Source organism: Protopterus annectens, chromosome 4.part0, assembly GCF_019279795.1.
Source record: "Protopterus annectens isolate FY-2018-M chromosome 4.part0, PAN1.0, whole genome shotgun sequence".
Lineage (NCBI taxonomy): Eukaryota > Metazoa > Chordata > Ceratodontiformes > Protopteridae > Protopterus > Protopterus annectens.
In genome coordinates, this window is record NC_056733.1 from 50,318,747 (window position 1) to 50,343,746 (window position 25,000).

Consider the following 25,000-nt stretch of genomic DNA (forward strand, 5'->3'; position numbering starts at 1 on the left):
TGAGTGCATTTTTTCTGGAGATTACAGAATGCTTATAGTATCAACAGTACATAATTATTTAGAATTGTCTGAACTATTGTCTGTTGTACAGTGATGTGGAAAACACTCTTTCCTTAAGAAGAATGCATCTGTAAACTAGTCTTTTTTTATGATTATAAGTGTTAACAATTGAAAATAAGTGTCCCTTTCTGTAGTGCACAGGGGCAACATTTTGAGAGATGAGTACTTTTTTATGTGATAGGTGGGTGGTGGTGAAGCAGCATAAACAGCATAAGGTTTGAGAACAAAATATAAATTTCTAGCTACACCACTGATTGTTGGTGCTACACTACAACACATCACCACACATGGATATGCCTCATTATGCAGAAGGTTTGCATTCTCTCTGCTGCTATGGTTTGGTAGTCCCAGTATAGCCTTCCATAATCTGGTGATATTTTGTACTATATTAGACAATGTAAAGTACAATGCAGACTGATCAATCATTATTCTGCTTTGTTTGCAAGTAGGACTGATGAAAGGGGTTTATGAAGCTGCACTGTCCTGCATCAACATTATTTAATACACACATTTAACTTCCTAAATCAGACACATTATAAAAATAATTGCTTGTAATTTTGACAATTTAGTTTTTTTTATTTGAATAACTTGACTGTGGCATTTGATTTGTGTGTGCGTGCATGTGTGTGTGTGTGTGTGTGTGTGTGTGTGTGTGTGTGTGTGCGTGTGTGTGTTGTTAGATGACTGCAGGATACCTGCTACATTTATAGTACCTTACTTAGTAATGTAACTTTACTATCCTATAAGTCACTTTTTTAAATCTTATATTAGTTTTTCTACTAAACCTTGCTTTGAGTATGCATGTGTTTGTGTGTGTATATGTATGTATGAAAAATAGAGAGAGAGAGGAAGAGAGAGACGGTCGAAGAGAGACAGAAAGAGCATATGTATAAGGTGGAAACAGACTAATTTGCGTTATGCTCTACCTCCTAGTTTTCTATGACATTTATTCTTCCTTGCCTTTTGTTTTGATTTGTTTTTATTTAGATTTATGTCCGGTTCGATTCTCAGCTAGAGTGTCTTCTGCGTGGAGACATGCATGAAAGGGAGTACCTTCGTTGAAGATTGTGCGTCAGGCTTGGCAAGTCGGCATGTAAAAATCAACTGCCAATCATTAGCAGATCGGAGTTCCGCTGTGGCGATCCCTAACCGGGAAAAGCCAAAAGACACAAACAAACAAACAACCATTATAATGGAGTAGTTGCTGGAAGCAACAGTTACAGCATCCATTCTACAGAGACTATATTATCATATATTATCAAGTTACTAAGCCTGAAGAGTCACCTGATAAACAATATCTTGTGTGTGTCTGTGTACATAGGTGCATGAGCATGTATGCTGGGTGAGTTAAAAACTATCTAACAAATATAATAAAATAGTGAACACTGGTTGTTTCTGAGACTGTAGCCAAAAAGACAATGCTGTTTAGTTCACTTCTGTGTTATTTGTGTTCAGAATAATTTCATTTCTGGGGCCAACTGAGGGCTTTATGTCCCACGTAAGGATAGCCATGTTTGTGATGGGTGGTCAGTTTTGTTACTCCAGGATTACAAGCATGCCAAGCTCACCCAGTTAGCATAAAGTTGTCAGTGTACAGGCAACCAATTTATCTGCAAAATTCCTATCTTCATTGTTCCGTTTTAAGGTATATGCATCTTTTGTCATAGTGTGTTGACCGCTGGGTGAATTACCCATCATTCTATTTGTTCCATTGGTGGATGCCATTCCCTGGCAAGGACAACAACAATTCTACATCTTGTGACTCAGTTACCCAATAGACTGTACTGACTTAAACTGACTCACCTGATAAAAGGGACAAGGTTCAGCCTAGAGAACGTCACATGCTAGTTAAAAACATATGTAATAAAAGCTATGTACACCACTTATGTTTCAAATGCATTTTCTGCATATATGAAAAGGGAAGACTAACCAAGGACATGGTTAAGCTGCTTTGTTCTATTTTTATTCAAGGTCGTTTTAGTTTGTGCCACACCTCAGTGTCTTGGTTACAACCATTGCTGCTATAATGTTAATTATGATGTGTAATATATTTTATGAATGAGAAGATTTTAACTGCTATGCATTAGTATTCAGCAAATGTTATTTTTTATCTGTTAATAGCATGGGTAGCAGCTAATAATTTGGAAGGAATTCATTAATTCATTTTATATGAAAATTAACAAGCTGAATAGGATTACACGCAAAATCATACTTTTACAAATTCTAATATAAACATAGCATTTACTTTAATAATCAAAACAGACTTTTAAATATCATCTGGAAAATTTCCTTTAGGATGGAGAAATACATTATGGGCCAAATCTACTAGTTAATTCTGGACTCCATAAGAACATGGAAATCATGCAAAGCACTTATTTAAATACAAAACAACTAAGAGCATTTTAAGAAAATATTTTATTTGTATATACTTGAAATGTATTTCGAATCTTTTTATTCGTGTCATTTTTGTAATACTTATTTTGTGTGGCTGTTTTGTATTTAAATGAGTCATTTCCTAGTTCTGATGAAGTCCAGGATTAACTAGTGTATGAACATGACTAATTTTGATTAAACACTTTTTGCTGACACTCCTGCTGTTTGGCATTATTGATGCAAGCGACTTCCTTTTTTCAACTGCACATTTCTTGGTTATTTGTTAGCCCGCCGTGTCAGTTCCTGCCATTTTTGTTGACCATTTATTTGTACTTTTTCTTACACAGTGAGGTACGATACTGTGAATATTAATATGCTATATATTAGACTGCATTTACTGAGACAATAAATGCCAATAATGTATACATTGTGACTGCCTGTTGGCTTGGGTAATGGCTGAAAATGGGTCTCATGACCTGTCTGCTCACCAAATTAGTAACGTTTAATAACTAACTAACTAACTAACTAACTAACTAACTAACTAACTAACTAACTAACTAACTAACTAACTAACTAACTAACTACATTTTGTTTATTTATTTATTCTTTGTTGACCTGATTAGTCCCACTAGGCTAATAGCCTCTTTTCAGGGGAGACCTGAGGTGATAGTTATACTACTAGGGGAACTTTGTCCCGGGCATCCTACTCTTTTTGACATGTGCTGTGGGATCTTTTACATCTACTTGAGCTACCACCAACTCAAGAAAATGGGGCTTTGGTTTAACATCTCATCCAAAGGACATGCATACATACATACATAAATGCATAAAAACATATAGGTTCATAGGTGTTTATTAGGCTAATGATCACAAGGGCCTTTTTAAGCCTAGCCATGCATCCCAAATCTCTGACAAGTTCTGATACCCATGATAAGTGCAAGCATGGGCCTGGGAGATGAACTATTTATAGGTTACCTGTTTGCATTAGAGACATAGGTGCCAAATGATTTTGAAGATGATACAGTGGTGCAGTGAGTAGCATTGCCACCTCATAACAAGAGTTGTTTTGGTTTGGGTTGGTTCCCAGCTTGGGCAAGTTTTCTTAATTGTCTATACGTCCTCTTTGTGTTCATGTGGGTTTTTTCCATGTACTCTGGTTTACTCCCACATTGCAAAGACATGCAGTAGACAGAGTTGCAACTTCTAAATTATCCATAGGTGTGTGTGTGTGTGAGTGTGTGTGTGTGTGTGTGTGTGTGTGTGTGTCTCCGTGCGTGCTTGTGTGTGTGTTTGTGTAATATGTCCCCATGGATGGGGGCAGCTGCTCATGGGGTTGCTTTAGCAGCAACTGCGTCAGCATGACAGTAAATGCAAATCTGCCTTTTAAGGTGCAGAAACTCATTTTTACTTATGCCTTGAAAACTGACAGACCATCTTTTAATGAGATATCATGATAACATATCTCTCAAACTTCTTTGCTCAGGAATTCTGGCCAAATCCAAAAATACTGGGAGGTAAAGGCACATAACTGGGTATGATTTTTTTAAATATTACCCTCATTCTCTTAGGAAGTTAATAGAACAACAGATTTTGCATCAACATGCATTTTTCTGAACAATAATACATGTCTGGCATTATTGACTGAGTGTTATCCTTAGTGATTTATCAGGAAATCAAAAATGTTATGAGGGACAGGGCAAAAATATAAGGCAATTCACATATGTTCCGCAAAATCTATAACAGCTGAGAGAATGCAAGAAAGAAATGCCTAAGCTGAACATCTAAATGTGAAAGGAAAATAGAGTAAGAACTGTCATATACCAACTAGAAAATGCAGTGCTAACGTTTTCCAAATATATCTGACTATTAAAGCAAACACCAAAATGTATCCTGTCTTTAGAACTCTGAGGAAACCCATTCAGGTTCATAGATTAATACTAGGCTAACTGCCCTTGTGGGCCATTTTCAGCCTAGCCAATTACCCCATGTGAGAATCAAACCTTGCACCTTATGCTTGTAAGGTAAACACCTTAACCATTATGCCAACCTCATTTATCATGAATCTAAAAATGGAAGGACTGACAGCTTATTTGCTAGTGGATATAACAAACTGATGTGTGTGTGTGGCCACCAAGGTAGTGTTTGGGATTTACTGCTGTTGGGAAAGATGAGAACTGTGGTGAGGAATGCATATGGGAGACAGTGATTTTGTGTTGCTCTAGTAACCGTGATATACTTGCTTTTATGTTCAGGAAGTAAGAATGGCATACGTGCAGTGTCCCTGCTTGCTGCTTTGCTGTTTTACTGTCTTGTGTTTCCGCTGTCAGTGTCTACCATATTAGTGGATAAATTGGTGGTTCTTCCATCAGAATTTATAAACACGTTCATGTAAATCTGCTCAGAAAGGGGTAGTTTTCTATATGTTAAATATTAGCATAGTTTCAAATATGTCATTCGTATATTTAGGTGAAGTGAAATGGTGGTGTTTGATGTGCGTGTTAAATGTTTTTAACATTTAAAGAAGTACAAAGGAAAAAAATGTCATTTCACATCCAAACAGTAATATTATATAGAGTGAGAAAAGTAATATTATGACTGTAAAGTAAAATAATCAGGAATCAGACATTCTGTAGCTGCTATGAAAACAACGTCATACCAGAACTGAGAAATGTGTTATCCTGGTATTTGCAAAACACCAATACTCACTAGCAATGCTGTTATTTTTCTGTTCTCCTTTAAAAAAGAAGCCCAGCAGTATCTTCTTATGAATCCGCCTCATGAAACTAATACAGATGTTCTACACCCTCACGAAGGCTATTGCACTGTGATTGTAAAATTATGTGAAACTAGCAAAACTGAGTGACTCTGTTTATAACTGTACTTCCCAAGAACTCAGCATAAAATATGTGACAAAAGCATGTTTAAGAGGTCATTATGCCAGTGAAGCAGTTATTTCACAGTGCATTTCTGTATAGCAGTATATTGCTAACTAATAGTGTGTGTGTGTGTATATATATATATATATATATATATATATTTCATTTAAAAGAAGAAAATAAAACAAAAAGTAGATATTTTAAACGGGAAAAAAAAATATATATATATATATATATATATATATATATATATATATATATATATATGGGTCTACTTTGACCCATCAAAATAACACGTCAGCGAAACTCGGTTTTGCTAGTCCAGTTTCATGATCGCGGAACTACAGATCACTGAAGCATAAAAAAAAAAAAAAAAAAAAATGCACTACGATAAATTATGCAGGGGGGCACGCCCCACTGCAACCCCTACACACCTGTTACTAATATATACCCACTCCGATATGAGTTTTGCTGAAGTGTTATTTCGATGGGTCAAAGTAGTTCCACACATATATACATATATATGTTTATATGTGTGTGTGTGTGTGTGTGTGTGTGTGTGTGTGTGTGTGTGTGTGTGTGTGTGTGTGTGTGTGTGTGTGTGTGTGTGTGTGTCTAGATACATATACATGTGTTTATGTAATTGTTGTTCAGAGCTCCTTGTTCTGTATATTATAGTAGGTCTTCATAGCAAACTGATTTCTGTTGAAACATAATACAAGAAAGATTTTTTACAATGAAAAGTAACATTCCATCAGGAGAAGAGGTGTGTTGTGTTTTTTATCACGTTCTAATTTTTTCTCATTTTCTTCATGTTTGTACAGCTTCCCAGTTTTAGTATATTTTATGTCCTAATGAGTGTTACTATTTTGAGCTTTGACCTCCAAAGGTTTTAACAATTTTATGCTGTTTACTTGTGTGTCAATTAAACAAAATTAAATTATTCATAGTAAATCTGATGACATTCCATTAAAATACACTGATATATTTTAACAATATTTCAGTTTATTTTGGAAGATTAAAAATATGTCTGTAATTTGAAAGATCATGTTGACACAATCTCTGAGTGATTTGCGATCGTGGGACTCTTAAGAAGAGGAAACAAGGAAGGATGGCTAATGATAAACTAAAAATGGAGGGTGGCATTCTAAGAGTTGACTCTTAAGCATCTGTAAATTTTACCTATGGGAGGCATTAGACTGACACCTTGTAGGTCTCATTACAATGCAAAAAACAATTTACAAATAACTGCTGTAAATGGTTACTGAATCTGTTCAGTGCTGTCTTTTTATCTACCCTTTGTTGTACAGTTGCTTCTTTACCATTTTGTTTATACTCTGTAAGGAATCTCCAATCTCCATCAAGAAAAAAACATTTTAAATTCTTTCCAAAAAACAATCATTATAATTATAAACTGCACAAGAAGGCATGTGGGCCCAGCATGCCAAAGATCTATGAGGTACTGTAAGAATGAGGAAACATTCTTAGTTAAACATAATAGATTAATGTTTAGCTACACAGAACTGTCAGCCTGGAAAAGTAGATTCTGTTAATGGCCGCTGCTAGAAATTCTAGTTTTTTTTTTTTGTTTTTTTTTTTGTTAATTAATTTTCTTCTTTTTGGTCAATAAATGTTTTTGTTTGACCACTGCATTTTTTTAAATGGGCAGATAAATATAAAAAGTTCAGCACATTCTTTTAATGTTTCTGGTTCTTTAGAAGAAGAAATGTGAAAACAATGGAATTATGGGAGATCTCATCAGATAATGCAAAAGATTTACAGCAGAGATGAAAATGACAGAGTATAATGACCTCTCAGGGTCTAGCTCTGCTGAAATCAGACTGGAGCTACACAAAAAAAGCTAGGATCGCCTGTTTATAATACAGTGTGCTCTAACACTTGCTTCGCATCTCAGCAGGGTAGTTTGTTCAATAGTTGAAGCAAATCAATTAACATGCACTTTGTTGGGTTGTAGTGTTATCTTGAATTCAAAAGGATATTATGGCAACAGGGGAATTAACTAGGAAATCTTGCCATGGGACCACAATGTCTACATCTGTAAATAGTGAAGCTTTCTAACTGTATTTGTTGAAGTAAAGAGACAGAGGAGACAGAAGTAAGTTTCTGACTTCTTTCCAATGTATCCTTTGTATGTTAATGTTATGGAATCTAGGGCTGAATTGTCAGATCCTCATTTATGGGGGTATGGTATCCTGGGATCTAGTTCTGTAGTGTGTTGTGGATAGAAAGAGAAGGATCACAGATGCCAGTGTTGTACTTCTTTTCCGGAAGGAGGGATGTGTGATGCAGTGAGCCCATGCTGTCTGGTGGAAGTCCTATGGAAATATAAGCAGAAAACCACCAAATGCAGATGTGCTTGATGGTGGGATTTGTTTGTGTCATTGTAAAGAGGGTGTTATCTGGTCACCTGGAGAAAGAATGCAAAAAATGGGAGATGAAGTAAACAGAGTGGGCCTTGTCAGTTCTCTGTTAAGTCCTGACCTGCAAAAAAAAAGAGAAACAAACATTTTAAAAGCTAATGAATTTGAGGATTGGAGAAAATATCTGCTCTTATAGCCCAGTTTTGGAAGTCTACTCTTGTTTCCTACCTCTGGTCTCATATCCTGAATACAAGTGAAATGAGATGTGGTCTCTCAGACCAATGTAATAAGGAGCCTTTTAAGATAGACATAAGATATTGCCTGTAAAACTATACACTATTACCATCATAAAATATGCTTTCAGCACTTACCTGCTTTCATAAGACGATTGGTCAGTAGGGGATTATGCAGGATCTCCTCTTCATCAGTCTGATCTAGGACTTTGACTTGACGGAGGTATGGAGTGAGCCGACAAGCATGTAACTGGTTGACAATCTCATAGCGATGGCGATCTACAAGTTCCCATAGTTGATCCTCTTCCAGATCCTTGAGTTCTGTATCAATCCTGTCTCTATTAGCCATGGCTAAGAAGAGAAAAAAGCAGATTACTCAGCAGTCAAGAAGGATGCTGACATACTGTAGGACTTGGACTAGTTGACTGGAAATTTTCACAGACTCTTGTTTTTGCCACCTATTTTACTACAGAAAAGACAATCCAAGGGCAGCATCTTTTTTACAGATATGCAATGCTCCCCCTAACTTCTCTTTTTTCTGTGCTGTTTACCTGTGTGTTTGTTAGATAACCCCTATTAATTTTGATCTCATTTGCTTCACCCATTCTTGGACTACCCACTGTGGAGACAGGCGATATAACCAGAGTGTCTGTAATCCAGTGAACCATAGAGGTGTTTTGTTCCCATCCTGTCATCCCAGAAATGAAAACATTTCTGTTAAGGCTGTAACCTTGGCCCTTGGTTGCTGACATAAGCACCTGGATCACTGCATGAGCACCTGCATCATTGCAGAGCATTCCAAACCCTATATATATATATATATATATATATATATATATATATATATATATATGTGTGTGTGTGTGTGTTTATGCTCACACACACACACACACACACACACACACACACACACACACACACACACACACACACACACACACACACACACACTAATAATGACTACAATCAGCAGCTTGGGAGCACCAGACTCACCTATTTGGTCCTGGTCAGTTTAGTCATGTGCAAACCTCTGCTTGCATGCTAGTATGTGTGCATGGACCCCCACACACATTAAAGATGGCTGCCATCAGTAGCTTGGGATCACCAAGCCCATCTCCCTGATACTGGCCGTTTTGGTCATGTACAATTCTCTCTTTGCACAATAGTAATCAGCTGATTGGAAGCCTCCTCCCCTCACTCCATGAGTTTCCCCCCTGCTTAGCTCTTCCACTAACAGAGTCACTATTCAAACTCAGGTAATCTGGACTGTAGTCAGGTCTTTATCCCTCTGTATCACATGACTGACCCTACTTGATCTTTAGTAATTTACACCCCCCTCCGATTGGCTTATTTCCGCTTGTAATCAGCAGACTTCCTGTTAGGCCAAATGACCTTTCTCTTTTCTTGTTCTGCTCATTCAGGGCAGGGTTTGTGACAATCCAGAAGAAATTATTACATTGTGCATACAGAGGCATGTACAGTGAAAGCATTCATCTGATTCAAAGACATTTAAATTAAACAAAGACTTCCACGACTTATAGAATTATGAAGGACAATATGAACTTACTATATAATCTAGACATTGGGTTATCATATTGCAAACTAGCTTGATAAAGTCAGCAAACATGGACTGATTACTACAACAACCACTATATAATCTTAAACAACTGACTCAGCATTGATGTGGTTTTAATGTAAACAGCTTTTAAAACCAGTACACCTGTAAAATGTGGAGTTTTGATTCTCTGTTATAGAAATCAGATTATTGTGCTCTATGGTCTTTGGTAGTTGTGTGTTCACTTTCTGACTCCATGCCAGTCCCATTGGTTATATGCTGGTGACATTTTACAAAGAGTAAAATCTGGAGAGAACCTGTAGCTGCTGTTGTTTATACAGTTGAAAAATAAATTTGGTCTTGTGGTTTTTACATTTTTTCCAAGCCACATTATAATGCCCGTCAATAATTACTGATATTGAGTACATGTGGTTGGTTGGCCTGCACATGTGTACATGAATTCCTACATACTTCTGTATGGAAGGCAAGGTCCTGGAGCTTCCCATTGGTGACTATGACTATAAAACACAATCAGGCCATGGCTAGTTTGCAATGCTGCTCCTATGCATTTCAAATACACAAACCACCACCACTCCAACCAAATTCAGCAAAAACACAAAAAATGAGCCAAGTCTCAGGAAGCGCAACGCCAAAGGCCGAGGTACCAGAATGAATAAATCTGAATATTTTTCACCCTGGTGTTGTACTTCCTGAGACTCAGCTCATTTTCTGAGTTTTTGCTCCTGTGCATTCCCTGAAGCTGTGACAGAATCCCTACTGTTTTAGCCCCAAAGTAAAGAGGGTTTGCCAAAAGCATGTGCACTCCGTAACAGACTTCATTCAGTTCTAGCATACATTATTTATTAGACATACAGTTTGTAACACACTGATATGACACATATCCAGCTCTTGCAAAAGCTGACCCTTCATTACAAACTGTAAAAGTGCTTGACTGTGTTGAAAAGAGGCCGTCATGCATGATATGTATGGGTCACACTTGCATTAGAACTGTAACTACATAGATGGCTGATGCATTTTTAGCAGACACATGGATGCCTGTATCTTTTCATGCTACATACATAATCTGGAGAGGTTGCACATACAAGTAGATTAAACAGACCCTTTGCTATCCCGGAGTATGTATGCATCAGACTATGCCTGGAAAAAAGGAGAGAAAATATTTATGCAGTTATTGGTGGTGGGTGTGGGGAACTAAAAATGTTGCTTTCGAGACAGTCTACTGATTGTTAATGTATTGCTCAGAAATATGTTGGTGTCTTGACTCTGTATTGGTGTAAAGGGAGAGTTCACCCCTATGATGCTGGTTACTGGGAAGAAGGATGGCCTGGGATGAGCCAACTGAGTATTATTAACCAGCTATTTTATATTGGGGTGTGGAAGAGGGTTTTACTGCCACATTAAGACCTCTGGTGCTAGTCCAAAGCACTTGCAGAGGTTTACTGATGGATGCCCATGGGCAAATGTGGGAAGGTGTGTTTATCCCAATTATGTCATTGCACTCAGATGTAAGGAAGGTGAAAGAGTCATTAATAATCACACTCTACCAGGGAAGTTTTGTATAGGGATGATATCATATCCTATTCATTGGGATACACAGACTGAAAAGCTACACTGACAAATGCCTGATGTTCAACAATGGGTGAAGAATCAAAACATATATACAGATTGGCCATTTCTGCATTTACTGATGCAAGCAGATCCAGCTTGGGAGCAGTGTCATTCATGACCCATCAGTATGTGTGTGTGTGTGTGGGGGTGTGTGTGGGGGGGGGGGTGTGGGGGGGCACAGAAAATACATTCTTATTCCACTTTCTTCAACCTACTTGTATCTAACATAGCTAGACTGCTTTTGTCAGAAAGTGCCTAGAGTATTATTCATAATGAATTTCAAATTGTTCTGCCTCAAAAAAATGCCTAATGGGGATGTTGTACTGATGCAAATTTGTGTTTTGTTCAGGCTTTCTCTTTCTTATAATACAATCTCTAGTCATAGAAGATGACATTGCATTAAACAACATTCTCCAAATGGCAGTTACACCCTTTCACTTAGAGTAAGTACTCAGAATTATTTTTCATTTTTCTGAATCTCTGGTTAGGATGCCAGTAACTTTTTCAGTCTGCAATCTTTGGTTTGTGTTCTTTGTCCTGGTTAAATATAAATTAAGAAGATCCTTCTTCTTCTTCTTCAGCTGCAAAATAATGAGTAAACGAAAACAGCGTGTAAAAATGAAAAAAAAAATACGAAAACACCATGTCAAAATGAAAAAAAATATGAACACACCATGTAAAAATGAAAAAAAAAATGCATTTTTTACTATATGTCCATATTCAGTAATGTTTGAATGTATCAGAAGCATTTGTATTTTCTACTGCATTTTAATTTGTTATATCCCAAAATTGTCATGATGGGGACTACTATGCCAACATAGTTTTGTTTTTCAGTTCCTTCATCTTGTTCGCACAATGCATTTTGTGCTCCTACAGTATGATACAACCTAGCTGTAATAAATGAGGTGGCACGATTTGTTTCCCTTTTTTTACAATGATAATGCTGTGACTCACTGGATCTTAACTATCTTTGGAAAGTATCTGTTATTTTTCACTGAATTACTCTGGTATGTACTAACTGTAAACTGTTAAACAAGATGTTTGTTGCATGTTTAAATCTTTTTCTATGAAAAGCAGGTAACATGCAGAACTAAGCATTAAAATGTTTAGTTCATACTACATTTCCATATCTAACTCACACTGTTGCTTACGTATCAAAATTGTCAGGCAAGTTTAGTGATTTTGCTCATTCATCTGTGTTTGAAAGTTATCACCATGTAGTGGTCATACTGTCCATAATTCTCTACAATTTTAGTCCAAAAATGAGAGGCATTAACTGTTTGTTCATGTAGTGTTGAGGGACAACTTATCCGTATGCTTCATATAAAGATTTTGCCAACAGCTAGCTTTTGAAAAAAGTTTCACTTTAGATGTTGTGTACTTTATAGTACTTTACTAACCTCTGCAAGACAAAGTATAACTGTGTAAAAAGTGGGTGTGAGTTACAGGAAAAAGTAAAGACACTGTATTCTTCCTCTCCTGTGAGCTGTGGGATGAGACAAATCCATTTCTGAAACAATTTGAGATTGGAATAGGTGAAAAATATTTGGGGAGCTGGATGAACTGTGGCAAAGAAACATGAGAATGAAGAAATTTAAATGTACTGAATGATGTCTGGACATTAAACTATATGGGGAGAAACAGGCAAGCCATACTTTTTAGTGATGCATACCTCTCAACTTCTTAGCCCAAGAAATCTGGACAAAGCTCGACATAATGGGTGGGCAAAGGCCCAAAATAGGGACAGATTGTAAATACTGCTCTTATAAACTTAGAAAAATAACTAGAATAACAGGGTTTGTGTTAAAATTAATTTTCTAAAGGATGTGACATCTGAAACTCAAATGTATGTCATTATTTAGTGATTTCATTCCTCAGATCATCCCAGTCATTTGACAAAAAAACACAAATTTTATGAAGAACAGACTGAAATCTTGAGGCAAAATTCCGGACATTCTGTGAAAATCTGGACAATTGAGAGTTATGATTCACTGATTAATGTGTGCAGTCAGTACACTTATGTATACTAGATCATGCGGACTGTCAGCATTTTTTTCTCTTTGTCTTGGATCTATGCCTGCAAACTGATACATTTCTTACACGGCAACAAATAAGTAAATAAAGTCATGTGTAGCAACAAACAGATTGTGTTTATGTGGTAGAAAATAAAATATGGGAAGAGGAAATGCTTTATTTAGGGTGTACTTGTTCTTTAAGGAAATAGAAGAAAGGGATGCATGATGAATACATGTACAGGCATACTGTTGACATGTTTGTGTTGATAGTCTTATAGCGTCTTTCTAACTTTAATGGAAATTGCCCTGTATCTGAATAAAATGAAAGGCCTTATACATCAGGGCATTCAGAGTTTTCTTATTGCCTCTTGGCAGCCCCAGACTTGGGAGTAAACCCTAGCTCTTTTGCCTCCTTTCTCCAAAGCAGTGTGGCTGAAAGGATTTCTAGCTATTAAAATGCCGTCATGCTACTGCGGTGATGGTACTGCGGTAGCATTGTCGCCTCACATTTAGAGGTTACCCGTTTGATTCTCAGTTAGAGCATCTTCTGTGTGGCGACATGCATCAATGGGCGTTTTGTTGAAGGTTGTGCGTTAGGCCCGGCAAGCCAGCACGTAAAAATCTACTGCCAGTCATTAGCGGACCAGAGTTCCGCTGTGGCGACCCCTAACCGGGAAAAGCCGAAAGACACAAACAAAAATGCCGTCATGCTAAAGTGAAAGTAAGGATGGAGCAGCTACATGACAACCAATTTTTTTCTCATACTTATTCTATTTTTTTACAGATTTTTTTCCATAAAGTCTGTTGCAGATTACATTGTTTGATATGAGGTTCTATTGCCTTGCTCTTGACACATCTAAGTTCTTCCAGTGTTCCTGTATGCATATTTATAACTGCTATCTACTGCTCTAATGTTTACTTACACATGTTCTCCACTGTCACTATGCGTGCTTTTGTTTATTTGCATTCTGCTTGCATTTACTGAGTAAAACACAGTGGGAATGATAAATTTAATGTTGATGATTTTGCTTTTCTGTATATACTGTGTAATAAGCAACTGAAGTGATTCAAATTACGAACTCTACATTGTAGCTGTAGCTGTTTGCTTAGCTGTACCACACATCAAAGTACAGCTGTCACTGTGTAAATGCTGCACACATGACACAGAATAAAGTTAACATAGAAAGAGTAAATTCTGATTAATTAAATAAATAAATTAAATAATTTTTCTCAGTGTATGCATGGCTCTTCAAACACAAATGTGAGGAAACTGTACTTCACTCCCCTGCACACCAAATATACTGAGACAAAGGTTGAAGTACCTTGCAGAGGGAATACTTGGTTTCACAGCATCCTGCTTTGTCATTATTAGATAGGTGTTTGCCAAACCATATTTGAAGTTTTAATGGCAGGGTTTCTGAATCAACTTTTCATTTTCAGCAAAAACATGCGTATGCATGCACACACACACGCACGCACACATGACACACTCAGGCACACACACAGACACGTATACATACATGCAGTAACTTGTCAGGTACAAGTTTGAGTACCTTGCAAGACTGAAAGTATGTCATGTACCTAACTGAAACATGTGAAAATCTGTTAGTAGAAGTCAAATCCAAGCCGTAATAGACTCAGGTAGCTTCTATCACTCATTCTCTGTCATTGTAGGCACACTAGCCTTACTGTCACCTTGGCCATTTCACTTATCAGTGCTGACCCCCATGACATGAAATCTACCTTGCATACTGGGTGGTCACCATTGTTCTAGTTCTGTGTTCAACATCAGATGCAGGAAATCTACCAGTGGTGAAAACAGTGGATTAAAACAACACACACACACACACACACACACACACACACACACACACACACACACACACACACACACACACACACACACGCACACAAATACATGCATATGCAAATGCACACATGAACACACACACCCTAATTTTTGTTCTTCTGGCACCATTCTGATTTCTACTGGATACTCTCTGCTTCTTCTCCCTAGTCCATAAAGCACCCAACAACTGTAAAGCAATGTCATTCCTCTTAAAATTCCAACCAGCAGTTAAAAATCTGTTGATAAAGTTGTTGATAGTACTTCAAATGATGACAGAAAAGGAATATTGGTATCCAGATGGTAATGGTTATCATAAATATAAATAATGGAGATGGAAAAAGTGGGACCCTTCATCTCTTCAGGAGTATTTTCATTATAGCCTTACAGTGGAGTGTGGATAAGGATGGATATCCATGTGAAAAGAATTTTTCCATAGTATGTCCACTGTTGTCCAATTATCCCTTTGGAATTCTTCACATCTATTTATTCAAATCCCAGTCTCTCGGGGGGGGGGGGTTAGCTTGGCATTGAATGTGAATTCCTAACCAGTAAGCTGTAGTCATTGCTACCTTGCGTCTGCCAAGACTTCCATCTGCTTTGCTGATAAATGCATTACTCTGTAGCTTATACATAAAGTTTATTGGAACAATGGAAACCTCCTTGTTTCATGATGCACACTTAGAAAAGTATGTTGAAAATTTCACAACAACATTCTGCTTTTGGGGACTAATTTTTCTGCAGTGATATAGCAGACTGCACTTTGGCTACAACATTTAAGTACCAGGAGAGTGGAGTAGCATAATTTTAAATACATGTTAGAACCTTGTACCATGTGGGGCATAGCAAGGGTTGCATTGTTCAGTCTCTGCGAAGGGTATGGTACACTGTTGTGTCTCAGCAGACAAGCTAACAAGATATAAATAATCTGCATCTTGTAGACCCAGGTTTGTTTTTTTCTGAACTTTCATTATGCATATACTTTACATCTCTTAACAGGTGATTGATCCAGACCAGAACTCCAACCTTATCCATGGAACATGATAAATGTTCCTACTAGGTTTCATCTGGACCTTGTATTGTTTTTCATCAGTTCTGTAATTTATCCAGTTCAGGGTCGGTAGGGAGCCAGTGCACTTAATAGGCAGAAGGCAGTGAAAATAATTCTGTACAGTCTATTGAAGACATATGCATGTGCACAAACACACACACACACACACACACACACACACACACACACACACACACACACACACACAGGAGCGCACACTTGTATATATACCATGCACACTCCCGCACATACACACACATACACAATCACTTGGGATGTACACACTCCGGCACCTTGTAAGATTGTCATTTCATGTGGGGGAATGTCTTTGGGATGTGGGTGGAACAAGAACAACTGGCTAAAAAAAAAAAAAAAAAACAAAAACATGCAGACAGAGAAGGTGTGCAGATTCATCATAGAAGTACCACGCCTCAGCCATGAACTAAACTGGAGAACTAAGTGTTATGAGGCAGCAAAGCTGACCTCTGTACTACTGTGCTTCTGGTTATAACATTAACAAAGTAAAAATAGCAAAAGCAAAAATAAATAAGCTGTCAGGTTATATGTGTGTACGAGGAATGAGATGTTAATCTGATGCTGTTTCTGGCCATGTGTGGTGATTTTGATGTTTCCATTGTCCACAGCATCTTGGTGAGCATTTCACTCTATCATTAAAAATACAACATTATAAAAGCTGCACCTCTGCAGTGTCCTAAAAACAATCTCTGCAAACTTTATAAACTTGTTTTAGGATTCTTTCGAGTGCATATCAGTAAAGCTATGAATATGACAGAGAGTTTGTACATCTCTTTCTGTACTTTCACAGCTGCATACAGTAACACTGTGTCTTTATATGTAGTTTTGTAAAAGAAGGGACTGTCTTGTTGGCATGTGCAATGTTATTCTGTTAATCTTTAACTGAACAGTTACCTGGTGAGAAATAGGCTTTACATCCAGGACAGCTGTATGATCTGTTTATTCTGGTAGCAGTGCATACCACTGCTTTGTTGTGTGGGTTTATTGCACACATTAACATGGTGCAACATTACATCGATTTTATTTGATAGTGAAATGTTGAAGAAATGATCATCTGTATCTAGCTGCTTGCTGTCTTCAAACTATCACACCAAGTGATGTTTCATGTTGGTTATTGTAATGACTAAAATGTTCCTGTATACATGCATTTTGTTTTAAAGGGATTGTATTTCAGCATCTCTCCAATAAAACAGGTCAGCTAGAGAATGCATTTTTGGCATTGTTGTAGAACAGTACCCTGCCCGGTCAGTCTGTGAAGAAGTGGCCATAGGTTGTGTCATTGACATGCCAAATGACCATGGTGTTGTATGCAAATGATGCATGATTGACTGCCATGCACAGCTGATAGTGACATCAGGCATACATTGGTAGTTGATTGACAGCCTAACCCTAACCCTAATCCTAACCCTAAATGTTAAGGTTATGATCTAGGCCTAACTCTAACCCTAACCCTAACCCTAATTCTAACCCTAACCCTAACCCTATCCCAGCCCCCTCGAAATAACATGCTGAATACCCGATGAATATTCATGAGGTCAGTGAAGACATCACCAAGAATATTTATTCATTATTTGAACACGTCACTGGGTACTGGGCGATGAGTGGGGTTTAGGTGGGACTTGCTACTGCACATTCCGGGAGGTACTGTTCTACAACAAAGCCACATTTTTAAGGCACAGATGTGTTTTGCTTGTTCTTTTCTTGAAAAGTGTTTTTTTTTTCATGGAAGGTAATATAAAAATGGATCCTTCAGACTAGTGAATGTATTCAAGTATACTTCTTGCAGGTTGACCATAAATCCTGGCAATTCTGAGATGTCTGCATAGCCACCTTAGTAACTGCCCTTTCATGTACATTTCTATAGGCTTAGCCTCACTAACTCCTCAGGGAAGCTATTAAAGGTAGTGCTAGTTAAGAGTAATAAACAATCCTGATGTGATTCTCATTCTTTCTTATCAACATGCTGACATCACAAGTTAAGGATTAGGCAAATCAGTTAGTGTAGAAGAAAGGCAGCAGACTACTTGCCCACATGCTCAGGACAAAGCCTACTATCCATATGCAGGTGAGCTGGGCTAGTAGGAAGCTTTGGAAATTTAAGTAACAGATCTGTGTGCTGTTGTCACCAGGCTGGTAGCTACCATTAGACTGTCAGCAGGATGACAGGAGGAGACCAAGTGGTAGCTTGTTATGTTTCCATGTTATGGGATGCAGGCTATAAACACACAAAGCAGACTAAGGCCTAATGGGATGCCAAAATGATGACATAATTAATGAATAAGCACTAACATTTCACCGCCACAACTGCCATCACTTGTACTATGAGGCCTGATTGCACTTCTAAATTCTTCACTTCTCCAGTTTTTACTCCCAACGTTTGACGCTTCAAAAGACATTGTGAAGCTGCATGAGTCAAGCAGCTTATGTTAGCAATGCCATACCCTTCAAACAGGTACAGATTATCAAAATAAACTAAAAAGTAACTATGGAAGGCAGAATTGTCTTGTTTTCGTGAAGTTTAACAAGGCAGACCATGAATTTATTAAGCTAAGGGTATATGATACAATTTCAATTACGTATGTCTTCCTTCTCAAAAAGAATAATTAGATAGCAAATACACGAGCCAAGAAAATATGTTTTTGATGCAGGATTTAGTGGTTAAGTATTTGTGAACTGCAATACTTTATTTTAAAGCTCTACCTTTAATAGCATATATGTCTGTGGGTGTGTGTTTTCTGCTTCAGGCTAAATACCACTAAATCACTAAATACAATGATACATAAACAATTTATTATTTTAAGAAGCACATTAACAGATGACTACATTTTTACTGCTTTGGATGTTTGACTTTGAACTTCTGACATGGAAAAAGGTCTACCAGATAATTGCCTTTTGGGATGCTGTGTCTGGGATTCATAGATACTTTGTGCAATGCACAGTGCAAAATAGCACAATTAGTGGTCATGCACAAAATATGGGTGACTCAGGGACACCACTTCAATGAAAGCACAATGCTCATAATGAGATTTGAGTGAGAATACATATCTGTATTCTCCTTTATACCTGTTGTAGGGACATCCCACAGCATTCACATCCTGAATTATACCCCACCAGATTTGGTCCCCAATCTGCTAATCTGCATCACATCTGGCCAATAGGTACACACCATGCATGTAGGATTACTGTAGTAGAACATCATTTTCCTGGCTTGTGAAATCCTCCAAGTATTGCTTCCATGGGTGGTCACAAGTACATCTGTGGATGAAACATCCCATTTAGTGTATGAATATCCCATCTACACCATGCATATGTTACTGCCTGTGGCCTTCGCCAACTGTATCCACTGGGTATCACCTGCAGTTGCCATGTTTGGCCCATTTTATATTGTACTGTACCCTGCAGGTGTGTAGAGCAGTAGCAATCCCCCATCCTATATATGCTTTGGTATTGTATGCAACTTCCTATAGCTTCCACATCACTCCAATAGGCATACACAACAGTTTTGTGTGCTTTTGTTGCGTTCTGTATGTGCCATGTGTAGGTATCTGAGTGCCAGTGCTCTTAAGCACTTCCACATAACTATGTACTGTGTTGCCACCACTATATGTGCATAACTGAGATGGAATACCCATATGTGGCCTGCTATTGCAGATTCATCGGTTACACAAGCTGTACACTGACAGCCATACCCCTGACAGGCACCGGAAACATTGCAGGAGTATATCAGCTATATTAGCCCAGTTATCATTCCTTTTCTCTCTTTGCTGTTCCATATCCACAGCAGTTTCAGAAGTATTAAAAAAGTATATTCCAATGTTTCACAGCAGTCCTGCACAATATACTGTTGTTGCTTAACATGGGGCACGTGTAGGGGTAAGCTCACTAATGAGGCCAAATAGCACCAATGTCTGTGGCTTGCTTAGTCTGCTCATTGCACTACCATCCCTAGTGGTGGCAGCTCTGTGCACACACTGTAGCACAGAGCAGATGCTGTGCTGTGGTGTAATACTATATCATGTGGCATTTGATTCAGCAACACATGTCCAGACACATGGCTCTGTCTAATTGCTGTAGATCTAGTGAGTGGCCATGGCTACTTCTTCAGTTGTGAACCACAGGGCTCCTGCATGGTGTGCCAAGGAGAGCAGGTTTTTCCTGTTCTTCCTCTACAGGGACTTTAAGGAATGCTTGATACAGCAGTATGATGAAACTTTTAATGAATGCAAGGTATGACACTCCACAGACAGCATCAGATTCCATGGGCATAACCCATACAGTGAAACAATGTAGGCATTGCTGTGGTAGTCTGAGGTGGCATCAACTTGAAGTTCTTCACTACTGGGAAACAAAGGCTCACATGATGCAGCCTGAGATGTGCTGTAAGTACTTTTTGGCCATTACTCTCCCGTAGTATTATGTATTGTCCACTGTGCTTAACAGTACTTCGATTGCTTTGCAGCTGATGAGAAGCATAATTTAATTATGTCTGATGCAGCAGAAGGAATGATCATTTCTCCATTCGGTGGGGTGTGTATGTGTTGCACAGCCTTCTAGGGTGCAGCTGGAATGCTCTTCATGTCTTTGTGTGTCACATCATGTTCTTCCCATTGCATCTTCCATAAGCATATCCAAGTTATAGAGAGGAAGTGTGAGCCATATTCACCTCAGTCTTCATCAGCCACTGTGGGGCTATTGCTGAGCCGGTGTGACCCTTTGTATCTGTTTGTCTGCCTGTATCTCTCTTTCTCTCTCTCAGGGGTGGGTGAAGGCTCCACTCCTGGATGTTATGTGAGAAGTTCTGTGGTGCTTTTTGTTTTGGCTGCTCAGGAGGAGGGATTTAGAATCCTTTTTTTAAAGCTGGACAGGGGTTGTCATCTGTAACAACATGAGAGCAGCTGTGGAGGCTTGTGGCTGCAGAGATGTATTGGCAGCTGGGCATCTGTAGCAGCAACAACAACAGCAACAAGGAGCACATTTTGGAGTGGATTGATGAGTCACTTGGCCATCAGCTCCCAACCATTGAGACACCAGTGGAGCAAATGGCACATAACATTGGCCATGCAGATGTGCAAAACCTGGAGTTGCTGCCTTTGGCCTGGACTGACAACAATCCATGCCAATAGCTAACCTTATCCCCATCATGGTGTTATCCTTCCCTTCTGTGTTATTGTCCATACCTTGTTCTTTGCCCAGCTCTGTCTATAGGTTCATAGGTGTTTACTAGGCTAATGACCACAAGGGCCTTTTTAAGCCTAGCCATGTATCCCACATCTCTTGACAAGTTCTGGTACCCTTGATAAATGTAAGCAGGGGCTTGGGAGATGAACCATTTATGGGTTACCTGTGTCCATTAGAGACAGAGGTGCCAAACCAAGGACAAATTTCCTGTTCCCCATCCAATTGTCCAAGTTGCACTCGAATTGGGTTAGGAAGGAACTCTGCTTCACATGGATGGGGAGCCTCTTCCATAGATGGGGTAGTCTTAGGGATACATACCTGTCTCTCCAGCAGGTCATATTTATATCACAGGTAAGGTTTTAAATCTTTACAATGGGTAATGCTGGTGCTGTTTGTTTTGTGGATATGCAGGAGGTCCATCAGAGTGGGGTCTGACAATGCCCTGTATGCCAGGCATAGATCTCCTCTCAACAGCCTGTAGTAGACAGAATACAGGGATAGGGCCTTGAGATGGTCTGCATAGGACATTTTACTTGCACCCTGTATTCTTTTAGTGAGGAATCTCTGTGGACAAAGGGGGCACTGTACTCCATTCTAGGTCTGATGAATGCCTAATACAGTGGAACAATGACTTCCTTGAACTTAGACCCCATGCCTTTGTTTTTAAGTTGCACAGCATAGAATGATTTCCTCACTACTGTAGACACATGATGGTCAAAAGCTAGATTACTGTCTATGTGTGCTCCCAAGTTGCTGACTGTCGAGTCAGCTCTAAGAGGTGTGTTGCCAATATGATAGTTACCAGGGGTGGAGGACTTCCTGAAGGATAGTATTATGCACTTCTTGGCATTGAGCTTTAGTCCATGTCTCTGACACCAGTTGTTTGTCTGTGTCAACCCTTCCTGGAGAACATTTATGCTAATGTGGGATTTAATGACAGCTCCTAATTTGCAATCTTCTGCAAATTTAGTCAGTCAGAGACCATTGACATTGGTCTTGACTTCAGAGAAGTAAATGCCAACAAGGAGTGGTACAAAGTCTGATCCCTGAGGGACTTAACTTGTAACTGGTCTGTTTGTTGAGGTGGACGCACCAGTTCTAACTTCCTGAGTTCTGTTTGTGAGCCAGTTGGCTATCCACCAGGTGACATATGGGTTTGTACCTAACTTCCTGAGTTTGTCAACAATGCCCAAGTGGGGTATTGGGTCAAATGTCTTGGCCAGGCAAGGTAAGCAGTGTGAACCATTTTGCCCTCATCCATTGCTTTGATGACCTTCTCAAAGTAGTCCATCAAGCTGAGTAGGCATGACCTGCCCTTGATGAAACTAAACTGGGTTGGGTCCAGAGTCTGGAAGTTTCCTATATCATTATTGATTATTTCCATGATCATTCTTTCCATGGCTTTGCATATAAGACTAGTGAGATTTATGGGTCTGTAGTTTCCAGGGTCTGTAGATGGTCCACTTTTGTGCAAAGGGATGACTGTTGCTGTTCTTCATTGATGAGGCACTATTTGTCTGCCCTCTGTCTATTTGTGTTTTTCTGTCTGCTTGCTGTACTCCCTTTGCTGACTTTATTATCTGCCCTTTTCCTACCCCACTGGTTAGGTGTTTGGCATGTACACATACACCGCTATTCCTGGCTGGCACTACGCTATGCTGCGGTATTGCACTGTGCATTGCCATGCTTACTGCTTTGAGTACAGAGGGGCAGTTTTCTTATGATGTCATGTACTTCATCTGTGCCCACCATGGCAGTGCTGCTCTTCTGCTGTCCCCCTACAGAGGTGCACTAATTGCTAACCCTGCCTGTCTGCTTTATTATGTGACTTTCCACTAAGTATGATGATACGTTCAGCTGCTTCACACAGGGATGCCCTTGGTTTTATTGCTGTTTAGCCGCACTGTGCACTTCTGTGAACCCCATCCCTTATTGGAAAGGGAAAGCAATTAGCCAGTTTGTCTTTAGTTATCCCTCTAAACCCATAGCCACACTAAATCCCCAATTCCTCTTAAGGTGTAAAAAATACTTTACATTCATTAAATCATACAGTTTAGGACTTTAAAGGATGGCAAGTGCTCCCAAAATGAACACAAAGCAATGATTTAAAGAAAACAACCACAGTATAGAAGCACCCACTCACTTGAGTATAAAGGAAGCACATGCAAAAATACAACACAAATATCACACATTGTTGCCAAAGAAGATAATGTAGAAAAGTCTATGTGAGCTACCATATGTACAGGAAAAAGGACTGAAACAAAACACAAGCAAATCATTTCTTTATTTTTGCAATGACTGGCTAAATATGAAAGATTTATTAAAACTTTAATTTGGGAACTGACCGATTTCAGGAATCAGCTAAGGTCACTATGATGGTGTTTGGGATTCAAATGCCAAATAGAATTACGGAAAGTGACAGTGGTTACTCTTGATGCCATAAGGTACAGAATAATCATGCTAAATTCCAGTTGGCGCCTATTGAAATGAAAAGACAAAAAATACCGAAGTACTGGAGAAGAATGAATACATTTCCGCTTTAAACTTTTTTTTGGCAGGGAGGACAGGGCACCCTACATTACCCTACATACCTCTCAACTTAGAGCAAGAAATCTGGACAATGCTACAAATAAAATTGGGACAAAGCCCCAAAAATAGGGACAATTTGTAAATATTGCTCTTACAAACTTAGAAACTTGATAGAATAACAGATTTTGATTTAGCATGAATTTTCAGAAGGATATGAAGTCTGAAACTCAAATGCCTGTCATTATTTTCTAACTTCATTCTTAAACAATTTGCAACTAATTTGCCAGAAAACCACAATTTTATGAAACACAGACCAAAATTATGAGGCAAAGATCTGGACATTCTATGAAAATCTGTACAGTTGAGAGGTATGCTCTCCTATGTAGGAGGGCAAGTCCTCCACACCCCTCAAACTTCTGTATACCAACTCTGAGATCACCATGCATTGGAGAAAAGGGAATATTCCAAGAAATGACAGTGTCACTATATGTTAGTCTGGATTTTTTGCAATTTAGTTTCCACAATACAGGACACAGAATACCAGTTCCTGACTTCAACTTGTTATAATTTATAATACAAAAGCAGGAATGACAAAATTAAATAAGTATCATTTATTTTGTATTTATATATTCTGCTAACTGAATACTGTAACTCTAAAATATTCATCTTATATTATTTACCCATCCCAATCATATCTGGAAATGAACTGTTCTTAGTGTGATGTTTACTGAGATATATAGGTAGGCAGGCAAGTTTCTAGCCATGTAACTATCTAACTATATAGCTATATAGGGTCCCTATTATATTAGTGAATGAATTGTGAATGCTGTTTCATCAAATGTCATTACGCGAAATGGCAAAATTTTGAAAGCACGGAACAGCAATTTTTTTCCCCCCACTGTGGTGCAATCTCGGAGTTGGTATATTTAAGTGGGGGGGGGGGTTGGATTTATTTATTTATTTATTTATTTTACGGATCAGTGATTTTTTTCCCCTGGGAAAAAATCGCTGATCCGTGTGTTCGACATTTTGGGTTTACGGGGATTGTGGGTCAATTATACAGAATTCGCAATTCAGTGCGTTTGCTAATGTAATATAGACCCGCTATATAGACAGACTGATGCGAATGCCATGATGGTACGGCAGTAGCATTGTTACCTCACAGCAAGAGGTTCTCCTGTTCGATTCTCAGCGTGGCTTGGGAGTGCCTTCTGTGTGGAGTCTGCATGTCCTCACCG

General features: G+C 38.6%; 1 protein-coding gene across 1 annotated transcript in view; it reads right to left on the reverse strand.

The window, feature by feature from the left end:
- Window positions 1–25,000, reverse strand: part of CARD14 (caspase recruitment domain family member 14) — a 186,298-nt gene that overhangs the window by 154,590 nt on the left and 6,708 nt on the right. The window contains exon 2 of the mRNA XM_044068083.1: window positions 8,062–8,274. Coding sequence (XP_043924018.1) covers window positions 8,062–8,272 — 211 coding nt within the window. The 5' untranslated portion in view covers window positions 8,273–8,274. The remainder of the gene's footprint in view (window positions 1–8,061; window positions 8,275–25,000) is intronic.